This window comes from Suricata suricatta, chromosome 2, assembly GCF_006229205.1.
Source record: "Suricata suricatta isolate VVHF042 chromosome 2, meerkat_22Aug2017_6uvM2_HiC, whole genome shotgun sequence".
NCBI lineage: Eukaryota > Metazoa > Chordata > Mammalia > Carnivora > Herpestidae > Suricata > Suricata suricatta.
Genome location: NC_043701.1, coordinates 89,886,096 through 89,907,339, shown reverse-complemented (window position 1 = coordinate 89,907,339; position 21,244 = coordinate 89,886,096). Strand labels below are relative to the sequence as shown.

At 36.0% G+C, this 21,244-nt stretch overlaps 1 protein-coding gene across 1 annotated transcript in view; it reads left to right on the top strand.

The window, feature by feature from the left end:
• LOC115275305 (diacylglycerol kinase beta) overlaps window positions 1-21,244 on the top strand; it is a 296,124-nt gene that overhangs the window by 134,174 nt on the left and 140,706 nt on the right. Inside the window, exons 3-5 of the mRNA XM_029919005.1 lie at window positions 5,560-5,636; window positions 9,372-9,392; window positions 17,641-17,794. Of these exons, the coding sequence (XP_029774865.1) occupies window positions 5,560-5,636; window positions 9,372-9,392; window positions 17,641-17,794 (252 nt within the window). The remainder of the gene's footprint in view (window positions 1-5,559; window positions 5,637-9,371; window positions 9,393-17,640; window positions 17,795-21,244) is intronic.

Sequence of the window (21,244 nt, the reverse complement as noted above, 5' to 3'; positions counted from 1 at the left end):
CATAGAAGGTTAGTTGCTATCTATTGTGGGTGAAGGAGATCTTGAGAGGATTTGTGAACAAGGCAGCAGGTACACTGCAGCAATCATTAAGTTTGAATTTCATTTGATACAGAGGAGAATTCCAGACAAAGGTAACATCATGAGCACAGGAGGGGCTCTACAATCATGGGATATGTGATGATGAATATGGACTCTAATAAGGAGGGCATCAAAAATATCTATTGGTAGGTAGGATATGGGTCATATTTTGACACAACTGCCATGCCAAAAGGAGGAGTTTGTGCTTCATTCCAAAGACAACAGGAAATTGTTGAAGGGTAATGATAGTTTGAAGTCAAATTTATGATGGAATAAAGGTACAGGGATTTATTAGACACCAGAAGCTTTGCTGCAGACAGTACAACGAGGTTTGTATCTTTCCTATTTTACATATTAGAAAACTGAGTCACAGAGACATTAAAAAATATGCTCCCTGATATTCAACCAAGACTTCTGGAGCCAGGACTCAAATCTAAAACTGTCTTTAAATCCTTCCATAACTTCATGAGACGTTTGTGATTAATCTGACAAGTGTGTGTTGAGTTTTTTAGAATAGAGTCCAAGAGACTGTGAACTCACAAAGGAAGTTCATTTGTGAAGTTCAAGATGTAGCAGACACCTAAGGAGACCATGAGTCTCCATATACATTTCCTCTGTCCTTGCGCATAACCAAAGCATTTTCTGAACAAAATGATTCCCATTTTTTGGTTCAGTACCACTTTAGTGCTTAGGTGATTCTGACGGTGGTAGAGCAAATAACCTAAAATAATCCCACAGTCTCTGTTTCGGTTCATAATATTCAGTTACTACCTGGTAAAATGGATATGCTAATTATAGGGCCATGATTTGTTTCTCGTGTTCCTTTCCAGGTCTTCTGCCCTATTAGCTGAGCCGAGCATCAGTGCCTCTGGAATTAGCCATATATTTCATGTCATGACCCTCCTTTGCTTTCTGGGAGACCCAGTATTTGGTACTAAGCATCTGTCCTGATCCCTGTTCCAAGGATGAAACCAGCTGTTTGAACTTGGCTGCCTAGCACTTCAGTTGCCAGGCTTCTTTGATGACCTTGGTTTCATTACAGATACGTATTACCTATGAATTGATCTCCCAGGTCACAGCTGCCTGGCTGGCTGGCTGGCTGCCTGGATTTCTCAGTATTGCTCTGCCCAGAATCTGTCACTGTGCTCTCCTAGTTGAAGCTCCAATATTAGCTGAAATGTGATTGAGGTTATGTCTTTCACTCATTCATCCAGGGATCACTTCCTTGATGTCTGTTTTATATTAGCGAGTAGGTCAGGTGAAGTTTTGCATCCTTTCTCTTCTCCACCACCCCAGTGCCGTTTGGACAGACATGATTGAGGTGACATAATCAAATAGATAGGAATGTTTATGGTGACAAGTCGTAAGAGCAAATCCAGGAAAGCAGCTGAATTATAAAATAAGTAAATAATGATTCTCCTTTAAAGAACAATCCACTGCATTTGGGGAATCCATTCAGATATGTAGACTGTTCATATAAGGGCATTCTAATTAAAGCTTAGGGAACCCAGGCAGGCTATCTGGAACCCATTGATGTTTCATACCAGAATTTTAACCTAAGGAATGTTGGATGAGTAGGTCAAGGCCTCAGTGTTCAAGAGACTGGGCCCAAGAGGGGTTTTAGGGACTGAAGTAGAAGAATAAGATAATGTTCCAGTATCTAAACTAGATTGTGAAGTCGGGATTGGATTGTGAATATACTTTAGATATCATTATTAAAAATGGAACTTGAGAATTGAAAAAGAAGTAAATGGAGTGAATGGTGATTCATCTACATATGAATTAGTGCTTCTTAAGTTGTCCTAGAGCAGGATCGTCATTGAAACACAGAGATTTTGGCTCTTTATTTCTAGTGGTCTCCCCACTAACAATATTCTAATGTAAACCATAACCAAGGAAATACTAAAACATGACATGAATAATTTTAAGGACTATTTCCCTCTCTCAAACATTCATAAATGATTCCTGAGTGTGTGTGTGTATGTGTGTGTGTGTGTATTTGTGTGTGTTTCTCCTAAGGAAGCCAGAAATGAAAAACCCATCTTTAGGCAGTGTCTCTAAACTTCTTCAGAGAGCCTAGGTATAAGAAAGCAAATTTTCTTCTCCCACTTCCGTTTTATCATGGGGCTTAAATATGGTTAAAATAAACAGAGTCATTGGGATATATTATTTCAAAATTTGTGAATCTAGAAATGTGTAGGTCTATGTAAGTATATACAGAAGTATCTGCATCTACATCTATAAATGAGAAGAAGTAAAATGTTTCTGCTATGTTAGAATAATGCCTTATTATTGACAAAGAATTTGGGAATAAAGAATCTGCTTCATATCTCTCTTCAGTTTTTTAAGTTTATTCTTTTATTTTGAGAGAGAGAGAGAGAGAGAGAGAGAGCATGCACACTGGTGGGGGATGAGCAGAGAGAGAGACAGAGAGAATGAAAATCCCAAGCAGGCTCTGCACTGTCCTTGCAGAGCCCAATGGGGGCCTCAAACTCATTAATTGGGTGATCATGAACTGAACTGCAATCAAAAGTTAGATACTTAACTGACTGAGCCACCCAGGTTCTTCTCTTATCTCTCTTTAATATAGAACCTGGTCTCTAAAGTAGTTTTAAGTTTCTGCCAAGGTAAATGTCAAAGCAGTTACTGCAATTTGTTTTAATTAAGAAATAGCTCTGATCAATTGAATCACAATATTGCAATTTTATTACTTCATCTTTGCAATAAATTTGAATGCTATGCAAAAATAAAATGTACATTTTCTTCTTCAGAGCAACATGCAATCTAGCAAGAAACAAGATGTAACAAATTAACTCTGATCACAGTACAGTAAGTGCTAGCAAAATATATACAGAGGAAAAAATAAATAGAAAACTGGACAGGCTTCAAACATGTTATACCACACACAGACACACACCAAACAATCTCAATAGCAAAAAGATAAACAACCCAATTAAAAAATACTCAAAAGACTTGAATAGGTGTCTCTTCAAAAAGATACACAAATGGTCAATAAGTATTTGAAATGATGTTCAACATCATTAGCCATTAACAAATAACTAATGAAATATAAATCAAAACCATTTCATGGCCACTATGGTGCCTCTGATAATAATAATTTTTTAAAAAACTAGAAAAGTGTGGTAAAGTGTAAAGAAATTGGAATTCTCATACATTATTGGTAGGAAAGTGAAGTAGGATAGCCCTGTGAAAATCTCATTGGCAGTTCCACCAACTGTTAAATGTAGAGTTTCTGTATGACCCGTCAGTTCTATTCTTAAGTAAATACCATGAGAATTAAAACATATATTTGCACAAAATCATGTATGCTTGAATGTTCATAGTGGAATTCCTCACAATAACCCAAACATACAAACAACTCAAATGTACACGAGCTGATGTGTGGATAAACAAAATGTGGTATGTCCATAAAATGGAATATTTTGTACCTACACAAAGGAATGAAGTACCAATGCATAATGAAGCATGTGCGAGCCTTGAAGTGAAAGAAGGCAAAGAAAACAAATTATATGATTCCAGTTATATGGAATGTCCACAATACGAAGATTCTTTTTGGGGCGATGAAAGTATTTTGGAATTACGTAGTGGGATGGTTGCACAGCAATGTGAATATATTTAAAAAACCCATTGATTTGTATACTTTAAAATGGTCAAAGTAACGAATCTATGTTATGTGGCAGTTTTAATACTATAAAAACAATACAGTCACACTAAAAAATACCCCACAGAACTTCCAACTTAAACAAAACTACAGAGTCTAAATGAAAGTGCAAGTCACAAAATATAGACACATGCACTTGATGGATATCCAAGAGTTAATTTTCTATCAGGATGCCTCAAAAGCTCATTTAAAAATTAGTGTTTTGGGAACTGGGAATTAGTTTAGGGTGGTTCAAACATCACTGAATCTTGGGGAAAGGCAAGGAGCATGATATTCATATGCTAATGAAACTAAACATCTGCTTATTTCCCACATTTCAATTTCGGTCTTATTTTATCACTGTTAATCAAACTTGACTGAATGTTTAGATGACTTATCAGTATTAATAGTTTTCTCTGACTTAAGTATATTATAACCCTTGGGCTGCTTTATCAAAGTACTATTTTAATAACAATGGAACATTCTATTAGATTGCATGCATGTATTTATATTCTATTTATTTATGTTTTTCTAATAATGTTTATGTTCCTTCATAATATTATTTCCTTATTAATTAAGTGTTCTTTTTTTCACAATCTCAATATAACGAACATTGTAAAAATATTTCAAAATATTTCAGAATGAAAAAGCAATTTAAAATTATTTTGGTAATGTATCTAAACTTTTTATTTTTTTAAGTTTATTTATTAATTTTGAGAGAGACAGAGAGTAAGTGGGGGAGTGGAAGAGAAAGATGGAGAGAGAGAATCTCAAGCAGGTTCTGCAGTATCAGCCTTGAGCCCAACATGGGGCTCCATCTTGCAAACCATGAGATCATGACCTTACCAGAAACCAAGAGTCACATGTTTAACTGAGCCAATCAGGCAGCCATACACTGTTTTTTTTTTCCTTTAATTGTAAATTTACATAGCTTCATTAAATGCTTCATGAATGGGGCAGCATTCCATCTAGCAAGTAGAGAGATACTTCCTCAACATTGTTTCTTTATTTTTTTCCCTAAACTGTGTTTCTTAATTGAATTAAAATAAGCTTTAGTTTGTTCTTTGTGTATATTTAGAAAATTCTCTCTAAAACCATGAGCAAAATACTAAAATGTATATCTTGCTTCTGACTGGATTCACCACTGAGGTTTAACTACACATTTTACTGTTCTTATTTGTACAGCACGGTTATTATTAGTTAATGGAGTAAAATATGAAAAATGCACTGTGTTAACTGTAAAGTCCAACAAGAAATGTCTGTTTTCTTTTTTTTCTTTTTATAATGTTTGTTTATTTATTTATTTTGAGAGAGAGAGAGAGAGAGAGAGAGAGCATGTGCATGAATGGGGCAGGGGAAGAGAGAGAGGGAGAGAGACAGTCCCAAGTAGGCTCTAAGCTCAGCTCCAAGCTTGATCTCATGACCTTGGGATCATGACCTGAACCAAAATCAGAAGTCAGAGGCTTAACCGACTGAGGCACCCAGGTGCCCCCTATGGTTTCTTTTTAAACTAAGCTTATTTCATTTATTTTGATGTTATGTTATCAAAATAAAGGGAAAAGATGCTACATATTTATATGTTTGTTCATTAATTTATGTAGTACATATGTAACACACATAACTTTTTCTTTTTTTTTTGTATGTGATTGCTTTTTTCAACCAAATAGCCTTTCAGAAATGATAAAGAATGTTTTACATGTTCATCTTAAAATTGAATATCTGTTGGTGATTATATTTTAATAGGTCTTTGTTTGTGAATTTGGTTACTTAACCACAATAGGCATGTATAAACAATTTGTGTGTTCTCTATTTCTTTACAGATTCCACGAAGAAATTAAAGGATGTTCTTGAAGAATTCCATGGTAACGGTGTGCTTGCAAAGTATAATCCTGAAGGGGTAAACGTTTTTTCTTTATATCAGTTTCATATGTATAATTGAAGAAGGGATTTCTTAATAGTCCTTGGAAATATATGTACCATATACTATACCATAAACAAAATGAAATTCATAATGAAATGCTCTTCTGGAAAATACATAGAATAGTGTACCACTTTTATTTCATTTAAAAAACGTTTGCTAATGAAAATAACATTTCTATACTGTGTGCTTGAAAGAGTATAGATCATCTCTGATAAGGCCTTTGGTTCTTTTCCTAGAGGTTAAAGACATTGTAATTCTGAAATGGGTTGGCCAGGTATGATCAGGTCAGAATTAGATAGAAGGGAAGACACAGGGTGCTTGCCACTCTCTCTGTGACCTACACATTTTAACCCCAGATGGACATTGGTTCAGGGGCGGGAGAGTTACTCCTTTCAAAGAATTATTCCCTTGACTAAAGAAAGATCTGTAATTTTAAACATCCACTTTGGGTAAAAAGGAATTTCTTCCTAGTATCTTGTTTTGCCCTACTACCGGTAGGCTGACAAGTCCCTGAAATTCCTTCCTTCTAAAAACTTCATGTCCTGTTGATTGCTTTTGAACACCTTGCTTGAATGAATGTCTATCCTTTCCTAATTATTTGTTAAATAACCTTCCTTTTAATGTTAGCTGAGAGATGTTACATTTTAAACATTTGAACATGTGAGTTATTTTGCAGTTTCACCAAGTGATAGGTGTCTTGTCTGGGAAGTAAAACAAAATACCCTTTTCAAAAGACCCTTTCCTTTGGATGTATTATCTAGCCAGCTAGATAGATTTGTTTACTGAGTCAATGTGATTTATATTTTGTTATCATCGTCATTATGGGTCGGAATGTTTACAAGAGCACAGTTCTTAGTTTTCCTTCAATATTATATTTCTTTGGGATTTATAACATTTGCATTTTAGTTATAACTAAACCTCTAAATTCTAACCTCAATTCATAATGTTTTATAATTTACATTCAGTATTTCTAATAGCTATTTTTCATGCCATATTTTCTTATTCTATCTATATTCTGATACATTACTGTACCTTGTAAAATCTTTAACCTAAGATTTATTTTCTGTTTCAAGTAAGTTAATATTTAGAGCCTATCAATGATGGGGAAAATAAGACAATTTAAAGCCCTTCCCCTTTTCCTATCCCAAGAACAAAAGCAGATGTCCAGCCTACATTTCCCTCATATTCTATTTTCCTGGATGCTACTGTGTGAGGGAAAAAAAATGTTGGCAGATACATTTGTAGAACTGAAAATCTCAAAGACCACAAAAGCAGAGTGGGAACGCTAAAGATGACAACATTATGGAATCGCTTACGACCCCAACATGTCATTAATATTTACATTCCCAAACAGTCTTGAAAATGTTATCTAGATACAGAGATAAAACCAGGTTTTCTTTTCTCCCTAAAAATAGCTGCCAGCTATAAATTAAGCTGGAATATAATTTTGTTTGCAAAATAGCCTTTTTGCTTCAATGATTTCTTATTTAAAAGACTCTCATGACTTAGGCTTACTGCTTTTATACATTTTATGAGGATTATCAGTCACTGTATACTGGATTTATTGAGGTAATTACTCGATTCATTCATAGACACACATATGACGTCAGCCTTTTCAATAATGTAATAACTCTCCATAAATGTGCAGATCTGCTCTTGAAATGCATTATTAAAATAATGAATGGTTGAAAAACAAAAAAAAATTAGATCTCAGTGTGACCCCAAGATTCTAATGTAAGAGCAAAGCTACTCTCTAACCTAACACTGATAGTCTTTTCCCTTCAGGAAAACAAAAATAAAGTTAGTATGATTCTTAATCACTAGTATGCATTTTAAAAAAGCCAATAGGAAATAGTTAGGAATATTTAATGTTGAAAAAGAAATCTCTAAGGCCTTAAGGTTCTCTTCAGAACATGACTGCATCTAGTTTCTGAAAGATTACTCTAACAGTATGGCAGAATTCATGCTGTCCATTCACATGGGAAGGTATCACTCTCTACTGACTGGCCAGATTAATACTAAAGTTGTTAGGCACAGATTGACTACTTGATTAATGCCCCATTATACAATAAAACTTGTATAATTTAACCTACACTGTTTTTAGAATAAATAATTAATCCTTTGCTTTCTAAAATAAACATTGCTTACATCATCCACACAAAAGATATTTACAAAGAAACAAAGAACAGCCTAACTATCTCATATTTGCTACTCCTCTTACAAAGTAAGCTGCTTATATGGGAGATGCATTGTGTTTCTTATCACTCTTTTAGTTACTGAGTTCTAAAGGCTCTTCGTATAAAAACTTCATATAATAAATATGTGGGCTGTTTAAGTCTATTTTAATAGAGAAGAAATACTAATTGCAATATATGGATGAATCATTTATTTTTAATTTGTATCTCTGAAAGATCATGTCATAATCACTCTTTGAAAAAAATAGCCAAACAAAAATACAAATCTAAACAATGACATTAAAGATTCCCTAAGAATAAAAACTTTAAAAAGGTTGTCAGTTTCCCAAACAGATAAGATTATAAAGTTTTTAGATAAAGTCATTATAAGGAAAGTACAATTACTTTCTCAGGATTAACCAGCTAGTTTTATGACAAGAGCCATAATTAAAACTTAATTGTCCAGAATCCCAGATTAAGCCAGGTTCCCTCTTCCCTTTGTTGACTGGGCCATAGAATGAAAAGGAAGGTCTTGGGGAATGAGACTAGGGGGAAGAGAAAGGTATTTCACATACATTGAATGACATTTCTTATGTAATAAGTATGGCATATTCCCATGCACATAATTACTACTAACTCATATCTAACACAGTAAGAGATTCTTATTAGTCTCCAACTCATCTTACATGAATGATAAGACTATGATTATAGCTAGTTTTTAGTAGCTATCCAATCTCAGTGAGAAGGTTCACAGTAAAATAGTAAAACATAGTCAGCATATCCGATATAAATGATTCATGAGAGTAATGGAATTTGATAATATGAGAAAGAATCAATCTGGCATTGTATTACATATATATATAGCATGTTATAGTATAAGCAACTGTGTGTGTGTGTGTGTGTGTATTTTTCCCCTCCTGGATTTCAAATTCAATTCTAAATTGTTCCTTTAATGTCTAAGACAGGGGGAAAAAATAAGTAGTACTATACGTATGGGAAAGTATTTGTCTTTAAAGGCATGGCAATGGACTAGTCAAACATGTTATTCCAAAAGACGAAAACATTATGAATGGGCAAATAAGTATCCACAATCTAATATATACTTATATATAGTATTGTATTTTCAAAATCTTCTCTGGAAGGTTTTAAAAATCTTATGTTTTATTCAATATTTTTATCTCCTGTCAATTAGAACTGTTTGCTTATTACACTCAGAGAATGACCTAGTAAGTGATTTTCAAATTTTAGCTTATATCAGAATCACCTGCAGGTCTTCTTAAAACACACATTGCTGCCTGTTTCCTTGGCTTCCTCAGTTTCTATGTTTCTGGGGTAAGACTCAAAGATGTATATTTCTGTCAGTTTCACAGTTTATCATAATGATGCTGTGTCAGGACCACATTTTGAGAGCAATGGTTCTCGGGTATGTTTTAAAATCAATCTATAAACTTGACCGTTTAGTTGTCAGCAATATGAGATAATGAGTCTAAATTATCTTACATTAACACATGTATTCTTTCTTTCCTTGCATGCACAGAAACAAGACATTCTTAACCAAGTAAGACATTTTCTTTTCTATTGAAATCTGTCTTTTCTTTCCTTATTCTGATGTGAGCTATAAATTTCTCATCCATATCACTGACCTGTACTTCTGTACCATTAAGATTCATATAGTATGCACGCTATCTGTAATACTTAGAAAGTTATAACTGACTGATATTTGTTCACATGAAAGTCTTAAACAGAGGAACTAATACGTTAGTGGAATTAAAGAAGGTTTAGAGGGTGGGCTCTAGTTTTATAGACTCTTGAATTTAGTTTTCTAATTTCAAAACATTGATCAGACTCCAATAAAATAACTCATTTAATGACAGTCTTTATTTATTTACCTACAATGGGAGGTTTATAATTGCATCTAAATGTAGTTGATAGGGATTTCTTGGTGGGGGCATCTATAGTGCTATTAGAATCTGTGAGGGAAATATAACCAAAAAGCTGTTGATCTTTGCCTTCCTGGGAAAAGAAGAGTAACCCATCTGTTGTTTTAGTCACTCTCAGCTAGTAAAGCCCATTTTGTAAGGCAAGTTTTAGGTCCATACTTCAGCTGGGTGCATAGAATTACTACCCATTTTGGGGATCTCTAAATGGATTTTTCTATCACACTAGGAATATGTCTTACCAAAGTGCATGAGATATTTAAAACCATAATATTGTCTCCCTTGAACAGTAATGGGTATGTGCTAGCAGCTTTTTATTCACATGTTTCCCTATGGTCTCAATGACAGCAAACACATCCCCAACATATCACGGTGTAATTGGTTATAGCAGAATGATCTTGATTGACTAGATGCAGGTCATCCATATTATAGTCTCTGAGGGTGAGATAGGGCTGAAATAGCAACTACTTGACTGTGGTGACTTTTATCAGTCTCTTTCAGAGGATGACCCTTTCCTGATAATATCCCTGGACTCTGTGGAAACTTACCAGCCCCTCCCCCGCCCCCAAGACGAGCTACATGGGCTTTATGATTTTAGAAGGCAGCTCTTCAGAGTAAATGGCTACTTTTATATAGTAGGATTTAGCTACGGAAGGACGTTTACTGAACACCTTGGTCAACAAACACACCTTTCTGCACAAGCTTCATCCCTCCCAGGGACTGTCTGAAAACTGGTGCCAAAGTTAAACTTACCTTTTTGAGGGTCAGCAGGATGAGTTTCTTCCTTTTCCTTGCTCAGTCTTACTTCCATATGGAGATGTTTAGTAGGCAAGCCATTTCAACTGCAGAATAGAAAGAATGGGGAAAGTTGAGGTTAGCCAAAGGAGAAAAAAGTACATGCGTATTTACTGCTCTATATGTGTTCTTGGTGTATCAGTTCCTATGAGTGTAGGATTTTCTCCTTACATTTCCTGTTAGGAGATGATCCTTGGCGCAAGGCTAAATCGTATTTCATAGTTCCCTGGGCTTCTCTTATCTCTGCACTTGGTACTCCACAGACTCTACTAATGTAGTAGGATACCCTTTACATTTAGACAAGTGATTTGCTTCATTCTCTTAATAAGAAACCTGGGAATTCATAACTTCCATTTGGTAGTGCTGCTGCCCAATGTAATATTTTGTGTCTTTAACAAGGATAGTGACACTGATAGAATTATTAGCAATGATATAAACACCCTTTTATTGTAAGCTATAATTTTCCCTCCAGAATCAAATTCAACCTTTGCCATTTAAAGAAAGCATCTGGAAAGTATAACAGAGAAAATGTGGTCTTAAGAGTCCAGCTGAACTGAGTTCAAATCCCACATCTGCCACATATTAGCAAGTCTTGAACAAGTGATTGGCCTCGGTTTGTTCAGCTATCAAACAAAAAGAATATTGGCCTCATTGAGCTGTTAAAAGGGTTAAATTCTGAGGTGTATGTAGAATACTTAGCACTGTGCCTGGCATATAGGTGTTCCATCGATGTTTAAAAGCAGTAGCTGTTGGTCACACATTAGCAACCAGCATGATTTCATACAAAATTTCTAGACAAGAGAAGGTAGGAATATCTGACACACACCATCAGCCCATCCTGTCACCTTTATTTTCTCAGAGCTTCACTTTTCTCAACTATAAAGTGAGAAAATATGACTCTGATGCCTTTTCCAACTCTAAATTGATTTCCTTCTGCCATGAGGTACGCGTGGAGGATGTAAGATGTGATTTGCTTCCCTGCCCAGCCTGGCCACCATCCAGAATGCTGTCCTGCTTCCAGAGTTCTGGTGTCTCTTGTATCTGTTCTGCCTCCCACAATGGCATTCATGCCAGGGCACTTGAGCAAGCAGTGGAAGGAGCATGTCAACAAGCATTTCTACTTCTCTTCCCTATTCCTCTCAACACAAAGGCAGCCATTTTTGTCTTATCAAACTTACAATCAGAGACCAGTTTTGAAAGTTGACCACCACACTGAATAATAAAATGCCTTTGATGATTCTGTATTTTTAACCTCATATTCACTCTGTATTAATTATTGTTGAAATATGTAGTAACGTTCTTTTTATGATGTGGCTTCGTTTTTATACCTGGGAACTCAGAGAATTGCTCTGTCCTAGAACGGAGCCATGTAAAAGTTTGAGAAGATACTTACATAGATACTTATGAGCTTAATTATGACATCATAATTAAACACATCAATCTGAATAGCTTCTTATGGGTTTCTCTTAAGTGCCCTGAGGATCCAATCTCGATATTGTCAAAAAAAAAAATCTATCTTGTATCTATGACAACATTTAGATTTTGAGAATGGACCATGTGCAGTCCAGTTTACTAAATTGAAACTTTAGTGATCTATTTCAAGTGGCTAGGTGATATCCGTCACAGTTGATGTATTTCTCCCCTAACTTTCTATAATTAACATATAGGGATGCATTCTCTATTATTCTAGTATGCCCTCATTCCTGTTCTGCTCTCCTGGCTTTTATACAAATTCCTCTAAAACAGGAACATTTTAATACCTCAGGACCTTTGCACTACCTGTTTTGTCTATAGGAGATGTTCTCTCTCCAGATATATGCAAAGCTGGCTCCGTCTTCTCCTTTAAATCTTTATTTAAAGAGAAGATTTTCATTTCTTCATCAGAAGATTTAAAATTACAAGCTCCCCTCCCAAATATATAACCATTTTACTTTGGTTTTTTTTTTTTGCCTACAACACTTAATACTGTCAAACATTGTTTGACCTATTTATTTTGCTATTTTCTTACACCCTTTGTTGGAAGATTAGCCTCTAGTGGATGGATTTTCACATGTTGCAGTAGCATCTTTACCCAAACACCTAATGGAGAACCTCATACAAAGTGGGTGCACAGTGAACAATTGCTGAATATGAGAAAATCTCCATCCTGAAACCACGAGAATGCATTAAAGATAGAGTGATGACAGTTATTTTCATTCACTTTAAAGCTACTTGGATGAATACTAGTGTTATTTCTTTAGTATTAACAGCGACTTAAAAACAAAAGACCCAGATGGTCAGATATAATAATGAAAGGCATATAGAAATGTGTTTTGAATTCATGCCAATTTGGCAACAACATCTGAGCAGCTCCCTCCGTCTGAATTCTTCGCAGATTCTCTATGTTATCTCCCTAAATAGTCTGTGGCTGCTCCTTAAGAAAAAAAAATTAAAAAGCAGTTCTCGAAATTTTAAACATTGTGTGGTGTGTATATTTCTGAGCTTACAGCCAGTTTGATATTTGAACGCTCATTCAGTTAAGTCCAACCCAACTTTTTTTTATTAATGTTTCCATTGATGTTCATGTAAGTGATCTCGTTCTATTTAAAGGTCACAATCTTCAAAAATCAATTCTAATGCTGCCACATGACAGCAGTAGAAAATAAAATACTTAAATTTGGCAATGTTCTACTGAATCATGAAATAAGGAGAATGTATATATTGAGAACAGTATGCACTTACAGATATTTTAGAAAACATAGAATTTAAAGGAGATTTGGAAATCTTTTACTAACAAGAGAAGCAGGAGACAGGGTAACCAAAAAAAGGCATTGAAGAATAAGTAACTCTATGAATTAGAAACACTGAAACAGCTCAATTTTGGCTTTAAAGAAGTTTGAATTTTACAACACTGTACACTCTGTGTAATGACCAAAAATGGAAGGGAGCGGAATTTTGCTTCCACCAACACTGTTAAGTTTGAAAGAGAAGTTTACATGAGTACAACCTAAGTAATAAATGGGATGATGTCATCTCATAGAAAACTCTTAAGACTGAGGAAATTATGATGATTCAAATAATAGACTTTTATTTTTTTAAAGGAAAGCATCTGTTTATAAATGCTCATGTTTTAATAGCTGTGATTTGTCACTGTTGCCTGATACAGAACAGTTATCGCAAAAGAGCTAAAACAGAAAAACTGCAGATTTGATTCAGGAAGATGTAGTGAATTTTCTGGCTTTCTGGACTAACAAAGAGGGGGGCAAATTAGGATAATAAAAAATCCATTAAATTTCAAACCAGCACTTCCTTCTATTATTTTATTATTTATTTTATATGCCGCGTGCCCAAGGGCATCTTAAGTGCTTTATATTGATTTATTATTACATTTAGATGACAATCCTGAATGGCTCATCTTATATATATCACTTTATGTGGAAAAAAAGTTAAGGTTTAGAGCTGTCAGAAAATAAAACCAAGCTGCTTTTTGCTTACTCAGCACGACAGAGCTGCAGCATTTAATTTTAAAAAGGTTCCTGAGGACCAAGAAATAAGGACCAAGGAGTAATGTGTTCCTTGTTAGTAGGGATGCTATTCTTTTTGATTGGTTATTTTTCTGGTTCCTATTATTAAATTTCAGGTGCTGATTTCAAGGAGGCTCTGTTCGGGTTATGTAAGGCTTGATAAAGTACACCCACTTGGGATATGGCAGATTTTTTTTCATTAAACAAACAGATAGGAGCTCCTGGGTGGCTCAGTAGTTAAGCATCCGACCTCTGCTCAGTTCAGTTCAGTTCAGTTCATGGGTTTGAGACCTGTGTCAGGCTCTGTGCTGACAGCTCAAAGTCTGGAGCCTGCTTTGGATTCTGTGGCTCCCTCTCTCAATGCCCCTCCTCTGCTCACGTTCTGTCTCTCTCTCTCTAAAAAATAAAGATTACAAAAATAATAATAAATAAATAATAAATAAGTAAAAGAGCAGATAAATTCCTTGCCCAGGTCACTTAAATAGCAAGTAGAGATTTTGGAATATGACAAAATTATTTTATCCTGAAGATCCTCTTTTGTTTTTCTTTGTTGCTTGGTTGTTATTGTTTCCCTCTGTTCTCATGTTAAACTCTGGCCTTGAAATAGTTCTGTTTTAAATACAATCATGTTCCAAAAGACGAGCCAAAGAAATGCTGTCAACAATTCTAGTCCTTCCTTCATGTTTTGTTACCAGCTTTCCAAAATAAATAATAGTAACAACCAAAAAAGACATTCAAATAAAATATTTAAGGTAGTGTGGTTTTGAAATAAAAACTGTTTGAAATTGCTAACAGACCAAAAGGTAGGTATTGTGTTGTTCTTAGCTGTAGATGGAAAGATTGAGCCATTGAGAGATTAATAAGTTTCCCACCTTGACACAGCTAGAAAGTGTTGAATCTGAGAGCAGATCCAGGTAGTCTCACTTTATTTATTTATTTTTTTCTCAATGGATGTTTTTTTCCCCCATAATATTTTATTGTCAAATTGTTTTCCATACAACACCCAGTGCTCTTCCCCTTAAGTGCCCTCCACCATCACCACCACCTCTTTTCCCCCCTCCCCCTTCCCCCTCAACCCTCAGTTCATTCTCAGCATTCAATAGTCCTTCAAGTTTTGCAGGTAGTCTCACTTTAAAACTATGCTCCTGTCTTCTGTTATGTTGGCAAACATAGTGCCGACTACCCAAGGCTTAGGGCACAGATGCGTGAGTGAATGTAAACAACCATGCTCCCAGCCACAGTGCCTACAAATATGTTATTTTTTTTACACAAAGTAATATTTTCATAATGCAGTTAACTCCTAATGTCCCATGGGGCTTCACACATTTGAGAATTGTCTGTCCAGATTGGTCACTCATCCAACTGAATGTGGATTCAATCTCTTGCAGTAGGGCTTGCCTAAGGAACCCTGTTAGTAAGAGTACTTGTCTCTGCTCAAGAAAACTAACTTTGATACAGTGGTCTGGCTGTTGGCCTTATCTGCAGATTTGGAAACTTTGGTTTCATTACGGAGCATATTGCTTTTTGGAAGTAATGCTTCCTGAGGCTATGCTTTATATTTTGATATTATTCATGGTTTTTAATTATATGGTTCACTTCTCTAGTACTATGTACAATATGTTGTTGTGGTGGTGGTTTATTAAATATGAAGAAAGTGAAGTCTATCTTTATTTAATTTTTTTTAATCTTTATTTTTGAGAGACAGAGAGACAGAGCATGAACGGGGGATGGGCTGAGAGAGAGGAGGACATAAAATCTGAAGCAGGCTCTGAGCTGTCATGACCTGGGCCGAAGTCAGATGCTTAATTGACTGAGTCACCCAGGCTCTGAGCTGTCATGACCTGGGCTGAAGTCAGATGCTTAACTGACTGAGCCACCCAGGTGCCCCAGGGGATAAAGTGAAGTCTTTTTACTACTACCAGTTTAAATGTGCTCCAGTATAAATGTGATCCAATATGAAGTGCTCTTTATGCTTAACCGACTGAGCCACCCAGGTGCCCCTGAAGTGCTCTTTATGAATAAGCAAAGGAAGATCAAACTAACCAAAAATATCAGATTAAGGTGTAGGCAGAGTTTTGCAACCATTAATAAATAAGGTAAAGTTTTTGGTTTTGTTTCGTATTGCTTGAGAGTACATTAGATATAGAAACACACATAGTACATATTCTTAACTGGCACATGGTCTAATCTATAAAAATGTATTCTCTAATGGTATCTAATATTCCATTTTAGGTTTATTCAAAATAATATCATAATAAAATTGATTATTCTGTACCATCTTACTTACCCCAGTATAATTCCATAGAACAGATACTTTTTCTATCCAAAATAGCAGCTTAAGGAATTAATTTATTCTCATATGTCAGAAGTTTGACCAAAATTAAGAGCATCCGTCAGCCAAATTTCATTTTTGCCCTATTGTTAGTTTCATCTCAGTTACATTGAACTGGATAAGAAAAAGGGTTTGCCTGCGGCCCATCGACCTTGCACTCTCTTGATCTGGACAGATGTGGCTTTATTCCAGCTTCTCAGTAGGTCTCCTAGTCCCTTCCAAGGCCTACTGGGTAGGACCCACGTAAAACCACTGGCCTCTTCCCTGTGGTCTACATTGATTTCCCAGGATATATTTATGCCTTGTTGTCTCTACAGTCATGAGGGTGTTGGCCAAACCCAGAATAGTACCATTGACTTGCCTTTGCCCCAAAGCACCTTCACTCTTGTCCTCACTTTTGCAAACAAGAGTAAGAATCTGTCTGGATCTGTCCAGTGCACTGTCCTCAACTGTGTGGAGAAAGTAAATCCAGGAGGCTCCTGGGAAATCCTCTCCTTAACTCAAGAATAGAAGGTGGTTTCTACCACTATTTCCCTAAGTGGATATGGAGACTCTCAATGTAGCAATGGTTCTCTCCAAATAAATACCTGTGGTTTTGTTTTATTTTGTTTTGTTTTTAATAGATCTGCAGTGAGTACGGGTAGGCAAAGATCTTGAAATAGGTTTTCTCTAAAGTTTGCATGTGAAGTTTTAGAATTTTACTTTGGGATTTCATATCAATTGATTTTGGTGTTAGGGTGAAATTTTTATGTTAACCCCTTTTCCCATTTGTCAAAATCAAGATTCACCATTAGAGGCAAGGAAAGGAGACAAGAGAAATTCCTTTATTTCAGAGTATTCATGCTGTGTTCATGACGGCATTGGCATGTTCATGTCAGTTGCCTGATTTAATTATAACAACTCCGCAGGATTGGGAATACTATTCCCAACTTACAGAAGAGGAAACTCAGTTTCAAAGAATAGATTTTTAAAGGTGATAAGATACTCTGGAAATATAAATGTCTAACTGGAAAACTTCTGCCTTCCCTGCTTCACCTTCACAGGTAAGATACATACTTACCTAATTGCCCCTGTTAGCCTAGGACTTCTCCATCTATTTCTCCAATAGTCACCGTCCTTTTGTAGACATGGGGATAAGATGTTTGAGGTCATTTCTTCTACTGTTGATTCTGAATATAGCACATAAAACATTTTAACATTGGCTGAGTCTGAAAATATGTATTTCAACTTTTTTTTCAGACAATAGATTTTGAAGGTTTCAAGCTATTTATGAAGACATTCCTGGAAGCAGAGCTTCCTGATGATTTCACGGCACACCTTTTCATGTCATTTAGCAACAAATTTCCTCATTCTAGTCCAATGGTAAAAAGTAAGCCTGCTCTCCTTTCAGGTGGTAAGTCTAACTGTTTATTACACTATGTATACACAGTAAAAAACCTCAAAGGGAAAATCAGTATCATGTTCTTTATAAGAGAAGAGATTATTTGCTTAAGAAATATCTTTGTTGCAAGACTTAATCTGTCATTCTAAGATTGTGCAAAATATTTAAAGTATCTCTGATATAATAATAGCTAAACATTAAAGAAAATATACTGTATCATTATCCATCACTTATCATTCAAAGTCTGAAAAGTCTATGTTTGGGTAATAATTTTAGGAGATATTTCCATCAAATATGGAAAAGTGCTCCTTTAAATGACTAGATAAATATAGATCACTTTATATATGAAAATATAGTTAAAGCCATTATGTGTAGAGACAGTTTTATCACTTGTGTATTTCCAATGTACTTTCACAGAATACAATTTTGATTTTTCTCTTAGACATTTGCTTTTTTTAAATTTAATGTCACTATAGAAATGATTGGTTCTGTCATAATAGGTAGCTTTTCAGAGATGTGTAATGCATTAATACCTGTGGCTAATTGTGTCCAGCTCCATCCAGTCCAGAGAATAGAAATCTCACGCTGTTATTCTAGAGAGTGTGGAATAGCTGATTGGTTAAACAGTGTTGGAAAGTTGATAAAGCAATGAGAAACACTGAGGGTAATGCAGAGTTAGAACCACAGGAAGTGTGTCCTGCCCCTCGGTTGGAGTAATCAAAACTCGGAAGCTTGGAGAGAGGACATCTTGGAACTGGGATGCAGGGTTCTGTGGGAAAGTGCTACCTGGCAGATTCACCCTGGGGCTTCTGGGAAGGGGCTTCCTCCATCTGAGGTTTGTAGCTCAGGAGCTCAAGAGGAGCCTGCAGCCTGGGAGTCAGACGTCCGAGGGCCATCTCTGAGGTCTGTGCAGGGCTGTGTAACCAGAGCTCACTCTGCCTTTCTTGATGTGGAGATAAGCCAGTGACTAGAGCCTCTTCCTCCTGGAACCATGAGCTGTGAGGGGAAATCCCAGAGAGATCTGACAGGAAGTGAAGACAGTGAGCGGGAACCAGCCCCTTCTCCTTCCTTCCTTGTCGTGTATCTCTAATGCCCCCTGTTAACTCGATAGGAATCCAGCTCACAGTGGAGAAACATAGTCTACAGCTGAGTTTCTCAAACTCTTTGGTCTCGGGACTCTCTGGGGTCCTAAGATACCTATGCCATCTATCATATCCATCTTAAAGATGAGGCATTGTAAAAGTGACTGTAATCAACCCATTACATGTCAACAAAAATAACGTTTTTCTGAAAAATAACTTCAAAAACAAAACACAACAAACAAATTGAGAGAAGAGTAGCATTGTTTTATATTGCTGCAAATCTCTTTAACCCCTGGCTTCGTATCTGCTTCTATGTTTCTGTCGCTGTACCCTATGTTATGCAGCCTCTTAAAAGCTCTCCTGTACACTCATGAGAGAATTAGAGTGAAAAAAGCTGATGTGCTATCTCACAATTATCACTGATAATCATTTTGACCTTACAGATTCTCTGAAAGGGGTCTCGGGATCCCAAGGGAGCCCCTGATCTAGCGATTTCGAGCCTTCATATCACAAAGTAGAGTATCAAAATATGGGTAAAGGGATAGAAGATGTTTAATATCCGACATTCTAATAAATAAAAAGACTACAACATGCAATTAAGAAATAGGTGGTTGAACCGTAACTAAGACTTGGGCAGTGTGAAGCCTCCATTCTAATCTTTATGTCATGCTGCATCCCCTTCTGTTAATGACATAGATCTCTTTCCTCAAGAGACCATATATATGTCGGTGTCAGCTTTTCTTTTTTTTCTTTTTTTTTAATTGACATCCAAGTTAGTTAGCATATAGTGCAATAATGATTTTAGTAGTAGAATCTGGTGATTCATCCCCTACATAGAACACCCAGTCTCATTCTAGCAAGCGTCCTCCTTAATGCCCCTCGCCCATTTAGCCCATCCCCTACCTACAACCCCTCCAACAGCCCTCAGTGTGTTCTCTATATTTAAGAGTCTCTTATGTTTTGTCCCCCTCTTTGTTTTTATATTATTTTTGCTTCCCTTCCCTCATATTCATTTCTATTGTGTCTTAAATTTCACACATGATTGTAGTCAGATGATATTTGTCTTTCTCTGACTAATTTTCCTTAGCATAATACACTCAAGTTCCATCCACATTGTTGCAAATGGCAAGATTTTATACTTAAACAATTTTTTTAATGTTTATTTATTTTTGAGTGACAGAGAGAGAGATAGGGCATGAGCCGGGGACAGGAAGGGGCAGAGAGGGACACAGAATCTGAAGCAGTCTCCAAGCTCTGAGCTGTCAGTGCAGAGTTCAGTGCCTGGCTCAAACTCACAAACTGTGAGATCATGACCTGAGCCAAAGTTGGATGCTTACCGAAACCACTCAGGTGCCTCAAGATTGCATTCTTTTTGATTGCCAAGCAGTATTCCATTGCATATATATTCCACATCTTCTTTATCCATTCATCAGTCAGTGGACATTTGGGCTCTTACTTTGGCTATTGCCGATAGCACTGTTATAAACATTGGGGTGCATGTGCCCCTTTGAAACAGCACACCTATATCCCTTGGATAAATACCTAGTAGTGCAATTGCGGGGTCATAGGGTAGTTCTATTTTTAATTTTTAAGGAACCTCCATCCTGTTTTCTAGAGTGGCTGTACTAGTTGGCATTCCCACCAGCAGTGCAAAAAGGATTCCCCTTTCTCCACATCATTGCCAATATCTGTTGTTGCCTAAGTTGTTAGTTTTAGCCACTCTGACAGGTGTGAGGTGGTATTGATTTGTATATCCCTGATGATGAGTGATGTGCAGTATTTTTTCATGTGTCTGTTAGCTATCTGAATGTCTTTGGAAAAGTGTCTTTTGCCCATTTCTTCACTGGCTTTTTTGGGTTTTTTTGGGGGGGTATTGAATTTGTTAAGTTATTTATAGATTTGGATACTAACTCTTTACTTGATATGTCATAGGTGCGAGCTTTTCTAAAAACAAGTGTACACATTCCATATGATCTATTTTGATCCCTTCAAATTATATACTGAAGACTATGTTTATTATAATCTTTAATTGTTCGTAAAGTATTCTGGTTTCTTTAATAATTCCCTTTATACCATGAATTGAAAGGACTCCCCCACTAGTTTTTCTCTGTGTCTTATTTTCTGTGTTTTTTACAATATGCTATCAGAGCTTTCTAGTGTTCAGGGCTGAACATTTTAAAATGGGACAATTCCTTACTTTGATCTAGAAATTAAAACTTCTCTGTTCTCCATTTCATGCTACAAATAGATTGCACATACCATAGACTGAATAAAATAAAAATTGTCTCTTTAATTTCATATGAAGCAATATTGTTTTGGGTTTTGAGAAAGAAGCAAGGGGAACATTTTTCAATCTGAATAATTGTGTCAGACTTGGAGG